The 16,087-nt window shown below is 36.4% G+C and overlaps 1 protein-coding gene across 3 annotated transcripts in view; it reads left to right on the top strand.

The window, feature by feature from the left end:
* The window catches only part of NAV3 (neuron navigator 3), a 346,564-nt gene that overhangs the window by 87,835 nt on the left and 242,642 nt on the right, over positions 1–16,087 (top strand). For all 3 annotated transcript variants that reach the window (XM_053658773.1, XM_053658772.1, XM_053658771.1), the window contains exons 2-3: positions 2,275–2,392; positions 3,009–3,061. In XM_053658773.1, the coding sequence (XP_053514748.1) occupies positions 2,275–2,392; positions 3,009–3,061 (171 nt within the window). The remainder of the gene's footprint in view (positions 1–2,274; positions 2,393–3,008; positions 3,062–16,087) is intronic.

Raw genomic sequence — 16,087 nt, 5'->3', positions numbered from 1 at the left:
GAAGCTTCTACTAGAAGGTCAAACAATGAATGCTGTCATACACACACACACACGAATTTTAAGCCAAAGATGGCTCAAATTTTATATATCATTGTGCATTTATCAACTTTTTATGTAGCAATATTTTAATAAAACTTCTAAAACCATTTTCCATACATTTATATCACTATCTTTGATGTTCTATTACACATAAAATTGATACCTCTGTCGAAGGATATTTAATTTGATTAAGTATGTTTCAATGACATCTAAAGTTGTAAGAGACATCTTTACACACTCATATGCCAGTATCTTTCAACACTGTCTTTGCACACTCATATGCCAGTATTTTTCTAGGACCAAAATCTAAAAGTGGAGCTACTATTTTTTTAGTGGATCCTAGCCACAAATATTCAAAAATATAACAGAAGTGTTTATTTTACAAAATACAAAGTGTATCTTAATGCATATATAGTAGTGATTAAGTTTCCTAAAAGGCATAAACAATTGGAAGCATTCCATTGCATAAGTATGTGAGAGCAAAGTTTCACCTCCTTCCCTCATGTTCATGATCTTTATGTTGAAGATGCTAAAGTGTGAGAAAAATAACTTGTACAATTGCCTCCTGAATTAGAAAATAGGCACATGATTTCTAGATGGACACTCTGTTACTTGATCTCAATTAAGATTTTATTCTTGTATTATTGCAAATTTTATCTTATAAGGATTTGTACTAGTTAGAATCCAGAACATTGAGGACTTCCCCTTTACCTACACACTGGTAGTGTGTAATGTGGTGTCATGTGGGAAAGTATAAAGTTCTAGAAAAATTCTAGAATTATTCATACTAAATTATTCGAAAGTGGGTGTGGTTGCAAGTTGTCAGTGGACTTTCATTTCTGACTTATTTTATTCTTATAAAAAAGTGAGTACTGGGCCCTGGCTGGTGTGGCTCAGGGGATTGAGCACTGGCCTGTAAACCAAAGGTTTGCTGGGTCATTTCCCAGTCAGAGCACGTGCCTGGGTTGCAGGCCAGGTCCCCAGTGGGGGGCACACGAGAGGTAACCACACACTGATGTTTCTCTCCCCCTCTTTCTCCCTCCCTCCTCCTCTGCCTAAAAATAAATAAATAAATAAAATTTCTAAAAGATTGTGTATTGGTTTTGTTAGATATAAAAGAGTGTTTATTTATAGTTTGCTTGGCATGCAGTTCTTATGATTTAGAATACAAGTTACCTTTCCAGTCTAATTTGTCCTAGTTTTAGAATCCTGTTTTAGTTATAGATTTATGTCCTTGACTTCTTTTCCTCTCTGTTGGTCTGTATCTCATAACCTCTGTGGGGAAGGCCCTTCTCTTCACTTCTTATGTTCAGGGTCCATTATGTTCCCAGTTCTGATCCCAGTGCTTCTATTACACTTTTTTATGTACACATGTCTTATTTTATTCCCTCCTCAATTCTCATTTTGTGTTCTTCTATTATATTACATATTGTGGTGTGTCTTACGATAAACTTACTGATATGTTTATATGAGCCACCTATGAAATTGAAAGGTCTGAACACTTATTTATTTCCTTTCAGTTAGATTACATCAGTAGGTGCCCATTACATTTGAAAAATTGGTAACATTTTATTTCTTTGAAATTTTGAAGAGTTCCAGCTTTTCCTTATGTCATAATCTGTTATTGAAGAGTCACCTTTACTCTATGTCAAATTGCCAAAGTCCTCAATTCCATATTGTAATTTCTGTCTAATAATTGCATTTGCTTCCTCTATTCTCTCATATAAACACATTTCAAGAGGCTGAAATGGAAGATGACAGTCCAAATAAAGTGTCTTAGGCATTTGCAATTATTTCCTACAATGATGCCAAAACATTGTCACATACAGTATCACATGTGACAAATTTAATAAAGTCTTTTCAGAGAAACACACGTTTTTTTCTAATAAGGTTTCTGAGGAAATCGGTCCAGGTGGCTCCCTTCCAGGGGAAAGAGAGTGGAACCCCGAGCTGATTTGCAAACAAGAGTCAACCAGGAAGGGAGTTTTGCTGTGTCACAAGTGACTGGTCCCTGGTTTTGAAAGACAGTGAATCATCTCCCTGTGTAACAAGAGATAAGTGCAGGAAAGAGCTGTTTAAAAATTATTTTACAACTATTTCCTTTGGAGCTCTGACTTTGTAGACTGGAATGTGATTCAGAATCGCTTTCCTTGGAATCCAACGTTTGTCTTAGGCATTTTTATTACCTCTCTTTCCCTCAGCTCATCTCACTTCTTCCCTCCCTCTGTCCCGTAGATTTACACCGACTGGGCCAACCACTACCTGGCAAAGTCGGGCCACAAGCGGCTGATCAAGGACTTGCAACAAGACATTGCAGATGGAGTGCTGCTAGCCGAGATTATCCAGATCATCGGTAAGCCCTGCTCTGTGAGGGGAACCTTGGAAGTCTCTGCTCACTCTTTTTCGTAAAATGCAATTTAAGTTAAGTGCATACAAATTTCGTCCCTGTGTCTCTGAGATTAATGTAGCTCTCCCATGAATTAATTAAAAAGTGTTTCTGTGAGAACGTTTGAAAAGGCAGTTTGGCCATACTTTAAAATGGTTAGAGCGGTATCTTTCATACACTGGATTGTCAGAAATGAATGTTTCATTAAACCATATGTCTCCCATGTGTGCATTTCATTAGCTAGGGCAACTTACATACTCAGAGATTCCTTGAAACTGTATCCTGACCCAGTAGGGACAATTGTGAAGTTTCATGTCAGCAGTCACTTGGCACAGGCTAAAGAATTAGCAGCAACTTCCTTCTCACTCACGTTTTTTGTTTTTAATTTGCCTGACTTGTGCATATGGAAGTGGTGGCTGCTAACAAGTGTGTCCTCTTGTCACAGGGCTGGGGAGATAGAGTGAGTGCAGCAACAGCATTTTGCTCGGTGTTGGGTTTTTTTTCCCCCTTAGTCTTGTGTTTCACTTCAGTGCTTAAGCATTATTCTTTTTTTCCTCTCTTTTATTTTATTTCTTGGCTTTAGCAAATGAAAAAGTTGAAGATATCAATGGATGTCCTAGGAGTCAATCTCAGATGGTAAGAATCTTATTTATTCTAAACATAATGCTTATTTTCACCTCAAGATTTCACTGCATTTGTTAATGGATTAGAAAATTCTTTTGCATGTCTCACTTGTTTAAAAAAGCATTCTTAAACATTCTGCCACATTCTATCATATGTATTTTTGGGGTGCAATTTATGAACAATAGATAGCATTACAATTGAAAATGTATGACTCCTGAGTAGAATATCCCCAGGTTTTTTTTATCACATCCTTAACATCTTTTTTGTTTTGATGTCTGAATAATTTAATTTAACACTGGTCTTGGTGCTAATAAAACCCATTTCCAATTTTAATTGAAGCCTTTTTGTCTGGAAAATTGACTTGAACAAACAGAACTTACCACCTGCGTTCATATATATGTGTGTGTGTGTATGTACATATACACGAGGGCACATTTATATAGATATATGTGTGTGTATATGCACATTTATATTATGTTTGTTCTTTATAAAGTCCAATAAAAACACATGAATTCTTCAGCACTGTTGGAAGTGGCTCTAAAGGCTTGTTTCTGGAAGTTTGCTGAGCAGTGACTAATTGTGACATATGAGTCACAGCCTTTTCCAGAAAGTCATCAATCTAGGGGTCTTCCTCAGTCTTCCTCAGTCTTCTCTTTTCTTTACCAACTGGTAAAACTTTTAAGTTTTATAATAAAATAATAAGACAATAAACTGCTGAAATAAAAACTTACTCCTTTCTTAATGAAATAGCCACAACTTAATGTTGCAGGACAACTGGAAACACAAAATGCTTTAATTGAACTTACATCAGAAGATATAGTCAAGAATGATAGCTAAAATCCGCAGTATAAGGTTTCCTCCAAAACTCTTTTTAGCACAGAATAGACATTTCATATAAACTGTATGGGTTCTTAATTGTCAGAGACTGAAAAAAAGAGAAAAATGAACTTTTTTGACCTGCTAACCTACTTATGTGAGGAAACTAAAATCCAAAATAATAAAATGAATGTATTTTTAAGGTGATTAACTAGAGCATCTGTGTGTGTGTGTGTGTGTGTGTGTGTGTGTGTGTGTGTGTTTAACAAAGGCTCTAAGGACCTAGTATAACATCATGAACTCTGAGTAGCTGTTGTGAAAAAAGTCACTATGAAGAAAGACTCTGTAAAACACTTAAGTTTTAAATGTAAGGAAACTTCCTGATTTAATTACTCTGGGCACAACATGACTCTATGGGAATTTTAATTATAGTTGTTTCCTGAGGTTTTACCGAAAGCATTTACAGTGCCTTCACACTCTGCTACAATGAAAGCTGTGAGGTGTTGGTAAAGATGGGCAACCTCTCTGAGCCTCAGCTTTCTCATCTACACAGTGATCAGGAAATCCCCAATCAGGATATGATTCTGATGTATAATTATGGACATTTTTTACTACCTAAACTGATATGGAAATGCAGAATAGTATTGCTATAAACTTTACAAAGGGCACATCCATGAATTAACACCTGCTAAAAAATTTTAGGGCTTTAATATTTAAAATCTCTATAGTTTTTGAGTATCATATCCTATGTTTCTTAATCCTAATGACATTGGTTTTGCTTCCATTATTTCAACCATAAGATAAAGGTGTTAGATACTAAAACTCTTACCTTCTTGCTATCATTCCAATTTTGATTCTGATTCCAGGAATCTGATGAACAACCAAGCTAATACTTATGACAGGAAAAAAACCAAAAGCCTCCACAGCTTATAAATGGATAGAAATGCAGCCCTTAGATATTTATCTGAAACATCTGTACCAAATATTCTATACATCTGTAAAAATATCCTCATGAGTATCAGACTCTATTAATTTTTATTACTTCCTACTCTTTATTAGCCCCCAAATGTCATCTAACATCTAGTATGCATGTTATGTTGATATTTTTGCTTCTGATCAAAATGAACTAAAAAAAAAGGGAGAAGCAAAGCCTGAGAAATGTAAATGCTAGGAAAGGTAGCTTTTCCAGGCAAAAAGTATTAGTTGGAGTTTGAGTAAGAATAACATGTATTCTAATTTTTTTCTGATGTGGTTGAACTTTGAATAAAATTGACATACCCTCCCTATGTTGACTCAGAAGAATACACATCATTTAAATGTAGCTTTTTTGGTTGAATTATTTTTGCCTCTGTTCTTAATTGGCATTGGCACCATGTTATTAATGAATCAAAAGTCCAGATCTTAACAGAGTAAGAAAGTAGAGGAAAGAGAGTTATGACAGCACGACTAGACTTATGAATCTCATCTATCTGTTCCATACAGGATGTTTCCTTTCTCTTTACTGTACGACAGCCAAGAGGCACGGTGTCAGGAACACCAAGTGCTGTTGTTACAGAACTACTTTGACCACATTTTTTAGGTATCTGATCTTTTATGGCCTTTGGCTATTGTTTGTGTTTAATAACACAAGGTAAGATAAAATCAGGTCAGCTACTATTTCTGGTCATAAATTGTCTTGATTTCAATTTTAGACTTGATCACTTTTATTGGATTATTTTAAGCCTTAAGAGAATAGAAGTTCTCTTGTGGCATGACTCTACAATGTACTGACAGATTCCTGCAGCAGTCTTATTTGGCCGATATTAACTCAGCACCTTGGGTATCGGGTATGGGGACACTTGAGGATTGCAGGAGGAAATATTTAAATAAATAACAGCCAATAGTATTACATAGGCAAGAATGAAAGGACTGTTGAAGGAATCCTTATGGTGCGCCCCCGAAACAGCTAGAGGACCCAATGTTGGGAGCACAGTGAGAGATGTTTGGAGGGGAACGATGGAAGCCTCAGCAGGCAGAACAAAAGGAAGGAGTGAATGGGCTATTTTCTTTGGGTTTGAGAGCCTTTGGAAGACTTAGAGCTGGGCAATGGCATGATCTAATGTGAATATTAAAAAGGTCGCCCTCGATGCATTTTGGGAACTGTAGAATATGCATTGGCCTCAAATGAGAGATGAAGAGTATAGAGAGTATAAAGTGGTCCCTCATTTCTTGGCGTGCATGAGTAAGTGATTACCATTAAACAAGATGATTAATAGAGGGAGAAAACAGGCTAAAATGTGGAGGAGGGAAAGATGACAAATTAATATTTTGACAAAGAGAGTTTGACATATCTGTTGGAATAGCAAGCAAGAGGTGATATCGGGTATTAGGCATGTGTTTTTGAAGGTCAGAGTAAGGTATTGGTTAGAATGTACCAAGTGCATAGGTAATGGTGGACGCCACAGACAAGGATGTGATCTCATAGATCTGTGTAATGTCAGAAGGGGAGAAAGCCGAGGTTCTCCCGTTGGGGAATATCAGTACGTTTGTGGTGAACAGGTGTGTAGGAGTCCGAAAAGGAAAAGAGTGGTGAGAGAGTGAGCCCATTATTGAGAGAGAGAGGGGATCAACAGATGCAGATTGTTAATCCTTAGGAAAACTGTGGTAGCTTAAGCTGTAGTACTTGAACTAACCAAGTGAGACAGGACAAAGTAAGATAAGCATATGTGGCAGATGCTGTCAAATGCTACATTGCCAGCTAGCTGGTGTACCGGAATGAGGAGCTTTGCTCTGGTAATTAGACAGGCATCTGGGGCCTTTATGTGAACGCCTTCTGTAGAGTGCTTGTGTGGTGAGGAGCAATAAAGGGCTGCAGGTATCCACTAAGTATTGACTAATCTTTCTCGGAGTTTCCTGTTGAAAAAAAATAGAAACACATGTCATTTGAGAAGCAGGTAAGATGTGGGGAGTATTTGCAAGGGGGGAAGTAAGCAGAGGAAGAGGAAGCAGAAGGGAGAAAGGAGGAGGAACCAGGGAAAAGGAAGACAAGCGGTGATGCCAAATTTCACAACAAGTGGCAAAGGAGGGGATTTAAAGTCTGTATGGAAGATTTAATGCTGGAAAAGGATGGTGGCACATTTTCCTTGTCATGTCATGACATGCCATGTCATGATGGGTTATGACTGCATGAAGATGTGGGCATTTCAAAGTGGGTTACATAGATATTGAAGGAATTAAAATTGATATGATAACAATTTCAAGTATTAGATAATATGATTGCACTCATTTCCATGTGATTCTCTAATGGTTACATTATAATGGAAAGAAAAATTAAATCATAGAGGTGTCTAATAATAGGTAAAGAAAGTGCAAAAATAATTTCTCAAGTAACATGGACCAAAAGAATACATATTTAAGAAAAAATATGAACTTGTCCTTTTAACAATTTATTACCACAGTTATCAAGAGATTCTGATTTATATTCATTCCAAGTTTTAAAGTCATGGCTATCTTGCCTTAACAAGCTTGAGACTAAACTCATCCTGGAAAACAGACCTTAGTTTGTAGGAGCTTGTTCAGCACTATATTTAACCTCATCTAAAGATGAAGTTACCAGTATGGGCAGCACCTGTTAAGTGATTTCTAGGTGGGTGGTATCAGGATTTAAAATATATGCTGCATGCCACAACTTTGGTGAGATTACATGAGGAAATAAATTGGTAAACTATGAATATCAGGAATGTCCAGAATGCCCAGCAGATTAAAAATAGCAGGAGAAAAATGCCCAACATTTATTTGAAAGGCACAGGCACAAGTGCAAGGTTCTTAGACAAAAAATGTAAAGCACGCAGGGGAAAGCTGTTTTGAAGACAAATTTTTCTTTATTTTAAAATAGACCATTATATTTAAGGAGCTTCACACATGCAGGGAGGGATTAGAAAGTCTGACTATGTGAAATAGTTGCAGACCAAGTATTGGATTATGTGTTTTAGCTCAGGATCTGGCATATATGGTCACAGACTGTCCTTCCTCTTTGCCGCTTGCTCTCCTTACCTCACCCTGGTTGCTCATTGTTTTCAGCCACGACCTTCGACCTTGTTTCCTATCTCATTATGTTACTGAAAACTTACTGATACGAGAGAACTTTTGGAATTCTTCTGACTCTTTTCTTTTTTTATTCCTACAAGATAGAAGATTAGGTTCCAGTCTTACCTTAATTCTCTGATTCCATAAACCACAAGGCCATGGCTTCCGGAGTAGTTACTATATGGATTTCATAGGCATCTTTATTCCATTACTGTCATTTACGGTTAGCTGGACAGTGAAATTATTCTCAGTAGTAACAGTATTCAGTACTTTACTAGCCTTCTGTCCTTTAAAGTTTTAATGCTTCTAGCCACTGCTCGTAATTGCTGCTGTTTTAAAAAACCTATTTAGTTAAGATAAGATGAGGTTTCTAACCAAATAGGGAAGAGACAAAATATTGGAATGCCTTAAAGGTTTAATAAAATTTTATAAATGGCATACTGCAGGATTCTAGCACTATGACTCAGAGGAGAGGAATATGACTAAGATAGTCCATTCACATGATCCCCTGACATTTTTGAAACTGTTCATCTCTTGGAATGGCTAGAAAAAGATAGCACAGTGGGCAAGTGCTTTATACAAATATAGCTCTGATCACTAAAAAAATACCAAGCTAAATCTCTACTTTGTAGTTCCTTTTTTTCATACAGGTTCAAACTTCGGAGAAGTAATCATAAGCTACTAGTATTTGGAAATGTATAGTTATAGTTGCTGATTTTCAAAACTGAGTTAGTTTTAAAGGCTATTCTGTAAACCAATAATTTGAAGTTAAAATGAAGCAATTGAAATAACATGAGGACGTTGGGAGAAGTGTGTTGTGTTGAAAGGGCCACTGAAATTCTAACTCTGTGTCATGGGGCCCAGGAAAAAAAGTTTGGTAAGCGCTGAAGCCTCCGCCCAGTCTGCAGTGAGGACTTAGACTCTGAAGGCCACAGGAACTCTGACTTGCGAGGCTGATTTAACAAAACACCAAAGACCATGGTTTTGGCTTGGTTTCTATCTTAAAGATATGTTTGGATTTTCAATCATTATAGCTTTTTGAAACTACATTCATAGGGAAGTGAGAAAGATATTTCCTAAAATACATTGTCTACTTTAGAAAGAAAAACAATAACAACATGGAAATTATATATTTTTACGGAAGTTATCTGGTCTGCCATTCAGAAATGAATTAAATCTTGAAAATATAAGAATGATTCTGCATTGATTTTGTATTATCTTCTGAGGGGTGCCCTATTTAAATTGGTTTGTACCATTAGTAGAACAAGTAGAAATCGAAATAAAGTAATTAATTTTGGATTAGATTCTAGATCCAGATTCCACATACATATTTTTAATTTCTTTTCAGAGAGAAGATATGATTTTTTTCTTTTATTGGGAGGAAGTTTGTAACCTTTATGTAAATGTATATATTAACCATGGAGAAATGTTGATACTGTTTCTACTATGTATTTTTTATTCTTCATTGAATTTATCGGGGTAACATTGGTTCACAAAAGCATGCAACTCAGAAAACATCACCTGCACACTGCATCGTGGGCCCATCACCCAAGCATCTTCTCTTTTCATCTCCATTTGTCCTCCCTTAGCCCACCTCAAACCGCACCCCCAACCCCGTTTCCCTCTGGCTGCCAGTTACCACCACACTGTTGTCTGTGTCTGTGTGTTGTGTGTGTGAGTATATATGCATATATATTGTATACACACATATGGTATGTGTATATATAGATAAACACACACATGTGTATTATATAATAAACATATATATGTTATTTTTGCTCTATACTTTCACCTTCTTTCATCTAGTCCCTCAACCCCTCCCCTCTGTCAGCTGTCAGTCTGTGGACTCAATCTACTGTGTATTTAAATACCATCCACTTTCTTTAACATTTAGCATGCTCTTTATCCTGATAATTTAGCTTAAAATGCTATGAACTGTTTCCCACTGATAGGCCAGTTCCCTGTAAATAATAAGTAAACAAAAGTAAACAATCAAACCTAGCATTATAAAACATACTTTATAGCAGTCCCTTCATAATTTTACTTTTTTTTGAAAACTTACTGCTCTATTTTTTCAATCTCTTGAAATGTAATAGAAAATTACCACTTACAGTACTCTAGTAAAATATATAACAATGGAACCATTTTTAAAACCTCACTTTGGAAAACAATATACTAAGCTATGAAACCATTTTAAATATGGTATCGTTAGCTTCAAAACCTATGATGGTTAAATGATGTTATAAAAAATTGCTTCTCTGAGGAGAGAAAAGGGGAACAAAATAAGGGAGAATATTGTACACTTGATTTCAGTACAATCATTTGAAAAGTTTATCTTTGATGAGATAAATTATTTGAAAATCAGTTGACATGTTTAAGCTAGTTGCTTTATGACATTATATTTAAATGATTTAAATATGAGTTAAATTATCCCTGGCTGGTGTGGCTCAGTTGGTTGGAACATCATCCTGTGGACCAAATGGTTGTGAGTTTGAGTACTGGTCAGGACACATACCCAGGTTGTGGCTTTGATCCCTGGTCCAGACAAGTATGAGAGGGCAACCAATTGATGTTCCTCTCTTCTCTCTCACATTGACATTCTCTCTCTCTGTCTCTCTCTTGTCTCCCTCTCTCCAGCTTTCCCCCACCACTTCCTCTCTCTGTAAAAGCAATGAAAATAATGTAAGGCGAGGATAAAAACATTTCATATAAGCTAAATTAAACTGACTTGTGTGGATAGGCACAGACAAAAATTCATGACATTCCTGGTTACACTGAAAATTGTATTGCCCCTTTGATTTGCTTTAGACATTGAAATCCTACCATGGAAACAACAAGTTTTAGAGATGGACCTCAGAGTTCAGCAATATCAGGATCTCTTACCAATTCACCTGTTGGTCGAATGTCAACCACGTGTATCTGGTGCTGTACTAGATGCTTTCTTGCATTTTTCATTTAGTCATCCCAGTAAACCTCCAAAGGAATGGGTCTCATAAAGGCTGTCTGTGTTCCAATTTAGAAAATTGAAAAATCAGTGTTTGCTCTAATGTCTATTTGGGTCTAGGCCAATATGTTTTTATACTTGTTAACAAATACATTTAACAAAATAAGGCCTAGGATACAAGTCTTTACATTGGAATCATTATTTCTTCCCCTTCCTCCTCCTTTTCTTTTTCTCTTTCTCCTACACCTCCTGCTTTTCCTCTTTTTTCTTCGGTGTTTTGGGTCATTCTCCTCCTTCTGATTAACTCCCTCTCTTGTTTCCTATCTTGCAATATAATAGCCATTTTCTTGACTGTTATATACTTATTTTTTTCTATCAAAGGCAGGAATATAAATTTTCCTTAGTTGGAAGAGAGAGTGGGCATGTGAGATAAATAATGGTTTATAGATTTTGTAGTGAAATTATGCATTTGGCAAATAATTAATTGTATATCTAACTTTGACCCCAAATAAAAATATTATTCAAGTATAGAACAGTTTTATGACTTCATAATAAAAAGTAAGATTCCTTGTTTTATTGTCTAAAACTAACTGAAAAGCAGGAATTTATTAAAAACTCACAGAGTATATATTCAAGTCAATTAATACTGATGTAATTTTTAATGTATTTATAGCACTTTCAATTGGAAATTATAGTTTATAATGAAGTTTTAATATCTAGCATTGACCACAAAATTAAACAATGTTCATTATCTCTAATTACCAAGTCAGTTAAAGTAGAATAGTAGAATTTTTAACAAAAAACATTACTTAATAAAATCCTAATGAATTTTTCATTTCTGTGTCCATACCTGTATATATACATCTATCTATTCACACATACAACACACAGTTTTCTGATAGTGTATGTGTATTTATATAAAGCATTTCTAGTATGGATATATATGAGATCTGTCTGGAAAAAGTCCAGCTATTGTTAATATAACGAGTACTGGTTTGGGTGGCATCAATGTAACCTGGCAACCAAAGAGAGTGGATGGGAATGTGCATGTGTGACCAGTGACGACTTCACTGTACTAATCAGTGAGGGTGATAGATGCCACTGAGTGAGCTTGTGTACCATGTGGCCATCACATTCAAAATGACTGAGGGAGTGGAGCAATGAATCTATCAAATTCTGCGTTAAGCTTTCATATTCTTCTGCGGAAACTGGATGATTCAGAAGGGCACAGCTTTGGGCAACTGGTGATTCCATGGCTTCATCATGACAGCACGCCCACTCATGCATCACCTCTTGTGCAGAGTTTTTCTGGTGAAACATCAAATCACTCAGGTGAGTCAGCCCCCCTACAGCCCAGATTTGGTGCCCTGTAACTTCTTACTTTTCCCCAAACTAAAAATCGCCTTTGAAAAGGGAAGATATTTCAGACTGTTGATGAGATTCAGGAAAATATAACAGGGCAGCTGATGACAACTGGGAAAACTGTGCGAAGTCCCAAGGTGCCTACTTTGTAGAGGACTGAGATGTCATTGTCCTATGTACAATGTTTCTTGTATCTTGTATCTTCTTCAGTAAATGTCTCTACTTTTCATACTACATGGCTGGATACCTTCTGGACAGACCTCGTGTACATACTCACACATATATGCCTAGTATGGAGCTAACCTCTCTATAAACATCCTCAGTCCTCACATAATATACCATGTAGGAACTAATTCACTCCCATTTTACAAATATGAAGCTGAGGCCTCCAGAATGTAAAAACGTTCTCAATTTCTTATAATATAAAAATTGCAGAACTAGAATGCACACCCAGTTTTATGTGACTGCAAAACTTTTAATTATTGTACAAAAGTGCTTAATTAATAAACCAACTCCTTGTTTCTAACCACAGACAAACTAAACAGAAAGATCAACTGAAGAGATAAATAAAATTATTATCCCCTACCTCTCTTCCTATCCCACAACACAAACTATAATATGTTGAAATGGGAAAGGGAAATATGCAGCTTAGCATTGCAGTGACACAAGGCATCTAATTAATTAACTAAATAAACTGTACATTTCACCTCCCCTCCTCACAGACTTAACAAATCAGACTTAGAGGCCTGGAACTCTACGAGCTCACAGAATCCAGCTCATCCCAGCTGTAGTCCACTGCTCTACTGAATAGATAATTAATTAGTTTCCTGTGGCTGCTATAATAAATCATCACAAACTTGGTGATTTAAAACAATAGGAATTTAATCTCTTACAATGCTAAGGGCTAGAAGCCTGAAAACAGTATCGCAAGGCCAAAATCAAGATTCGGCATCCTGATGTTTCTTTCAGAAGTTGCAGGGAAAATCTGTTCCTTGACTAGTTTGGTTTCTGGTGATGACGGGCATTCCTTGGCTTGTGACCTTGTCAGTCATTCTGTATATTAATCCATCAAGATATAAAAATGCATTGGCTATTTGAGAAATAATTTGGAAACATTTAAATCTTGTAAACTTAGAACATGTATGAAACAAGTGGATTTTGCATACTACCTCTGTCTTCATCATCACATGACAAAATTTCATTGTTATACTCAACCAAACATTTAGTGAGCACCTGTTTTGTGCCACAGTATGTCCTAGCTACCCATCAGTCATGTAGAGAGCTGGGGTCAGAGGCTGGAAATGGCTCGGTCAGGACGCCCAAATCACAGTGGTAGGAAGCATCGTGTGGCCGAAAGAGCAAGCTTACTGGGCCCTGTTGGGGTGGAGTTTTATTTCTGACTCTGCTATCTATTGATTGTGCAAATTTATAAAAAATATGTCATCTCTGTAAGCCTCTATTGAGTAGGAAAAAATAATATCTAATTTACAAGAGCTTATGATGAAAATGAAAAGGGTTTTTTTTGTATTTAGAGTAAATAACATAGATGCTTAAAATACTTTATGAACTTTCTTCATGTGCTAGGTTGTGGGATGGGGAGGAAGAAGTAGCCTCAAAACCATTTTCCTACTTCTGTTCTTGACATATAATATGGGGTATTTTAAACTGTAGCTTCTTTACCCAGTACGTGAAGAAGTCAATATGTTACAAATGTCACTTTAAAATGAAATACACTAAAATAGAAATTTTTAAAATCAGAATACAGTGTAGATTGTGTGGTAGAAATTTATTTCTAAGGCTTTTATTACTATCAATAAAGCTATGCATGTACTGTGTGGTCATATAAAATGCATGTCTTCAATGCAACACTGATTATTTCTTTTTTTTTTTTTTTGCTTGAAATGCACCTTCACCTTCCTGTGGTTTAAGATCAGATGCAGACCTTTCACAGGATGTGGCGGACATTCATCCAACACTGTTTATGTCTGTGGCCTTGTCTCCTGCCACTGCTCTCCTGCAGGTTTCGGGACTCTTGCTTCTGGAGTTTCCTCCCCCTGCTCCCTCCTAGGAGAGTACATACGTTCTTTAAGCTGAGGAAAGACTACCGACCTTAGGAGAGGCCAGTTTTTACATCAGCCAACAAAGAAGTTGTAGAGAGAGATTTAAATAAGTTTCAACTCTCAGTATTTCCAGCTACTCTGAATTCCTTGCAGGTGTCTTGTGTGATTTCTCAGTGCTCCCAGCTACTCTGAATTCCTAGCATGGTTTTCCAGACATGACCAGTTCATGTCATGCTCTTTCTTGAGTTCGTCTCACACCACATCCTTATATTTCATTCACTCTTCCTTATCTTTCAGGGACTAACTCAGACTTCCTTTTAGGCAGAAATAATCTGGGGTTCATGTAATGAACTCTGATTTTGACATATTCTGTCTGTGTGACCTTTAGCGTGTCAATTTAATGATCTAATAACACTTTTCTCATTTTAAAATGGTACAGAGATGGCAACTTCAGAACAAAATGTCTGTATAACTCTGTTAGATAAGTCTTAGATAATAATAACTTTCTCTGTTTCTTGTCCCTTGATCTCTAATCAGCAGTAAACCCTTCTATGTGCTTCTCTAGGTGTCCGTGTTCCTCTGACTAGAGCATTTCTGAATTATGTTGGAATTCTCTGTCTCTCCTATAATACTATATATATATTTAAGGGCTCAGCAGTGTGTTAATAAACTAATAATTGTTTTTTCCTGGTTTGACAATGACTTTTCACATTTTTAATATTTTTAGTTTTATTTTTTATTTACAGTTTACATGTAATGTCATTTTTAGGTGCACAGCATGGTGGTTAGACAATTATATTCTCACAAAGTGACCTTTCTGAGATCACTTCACTACCCACCTGGCACATACATAGTTATCACAACATTATATTCTCTGTGCTGTACTTTACATCCCCATGACTATTTTGCAACTAACAATGTGTACTTCTTAATCCATTCTCCTTTTTCACCCAGCCCCACCCCCACACACACACAGTCCCTTCCCTCTGGCAACCGTCAGTCTGTTCTCTGTGTTTATGAGTCTGTTTCTATTTTGTTTGTTTATTTTGTTCTTTCGATTTCACATACAAGTGAAATCATATTATATTTGTCTTTTTCTGTCTGATTTATTTTATTTAGCTAGGTCTATCCATGCTGCTGCAAAAGGTTTCATTCTTTTTTATGACCAAGTTATATTTCATTGTTTATATGTACCACCCCTTTTTAATCTGTTCATCTATTGATGGGCACTTGGGCTGCTTCCACATCTTGGCTATTGTAAAAAACACTGCAATGAACATAGGAGTGCATACATTCTTTCTGATTAGTGTTTCAAGTTTCTTCTGATATAAACCCAGAAATGCAATCACTGGGTCATAAGGTAGATCCACATTTAATTTTTGAGATAATTCAATACTGTTTTCTGTACCGGCTGCACAGTCCGCATTCCCATCAAGAGTGCATGAGGGTTTCCCTTTTCACCACGTCCTCACCAACTCTGGTTGCTTGCTGATTTATTGATGCTACTCATTCTGATGTGCATGAGGTGATATCTCATAGTGGCTTTACTTTGCATTTCTTTTTTTATTTTTTAAAGTAGTATTTTTATTGATTATGCTATTATAGTTTTCCCAATTTCCATTTTTATCCCCCCTCCACCCAGCACCTCACAACCTTCCAGCATCCCCCCCCACTTAGTTCATGTCCGTGGGTTGTACATGTAAGTTTTTTGACTTCTCTGTTTCCTATACAATTTTTTATCTCTCTCCATCTATTTTAGGCCCACTAATCATGCTTCTTCTTCCCTGTACC

This window comes from Artibeus jamaicensis, unplaced genomic scaffold (genome assembly GCF_021234435.1).
Source record: "Artibeus jamaicensis isolate MK-2021 breed Jamaican fruit bat unplaced genomic scaffold, CSHL_Jam_final scaffold_584, whole genome shotgun sequence".
NCBI classification, from domain to species: domain Eukaryota; kingdom Metazoa; phylum Chordata; class Mammalia; order Chiroptera; family Phyllostomidae; genus Artibeus; species Artibeus jamaicensis.
This window is presented reverse-complemented; position numbering and strand designations above follow the sequence as displayed.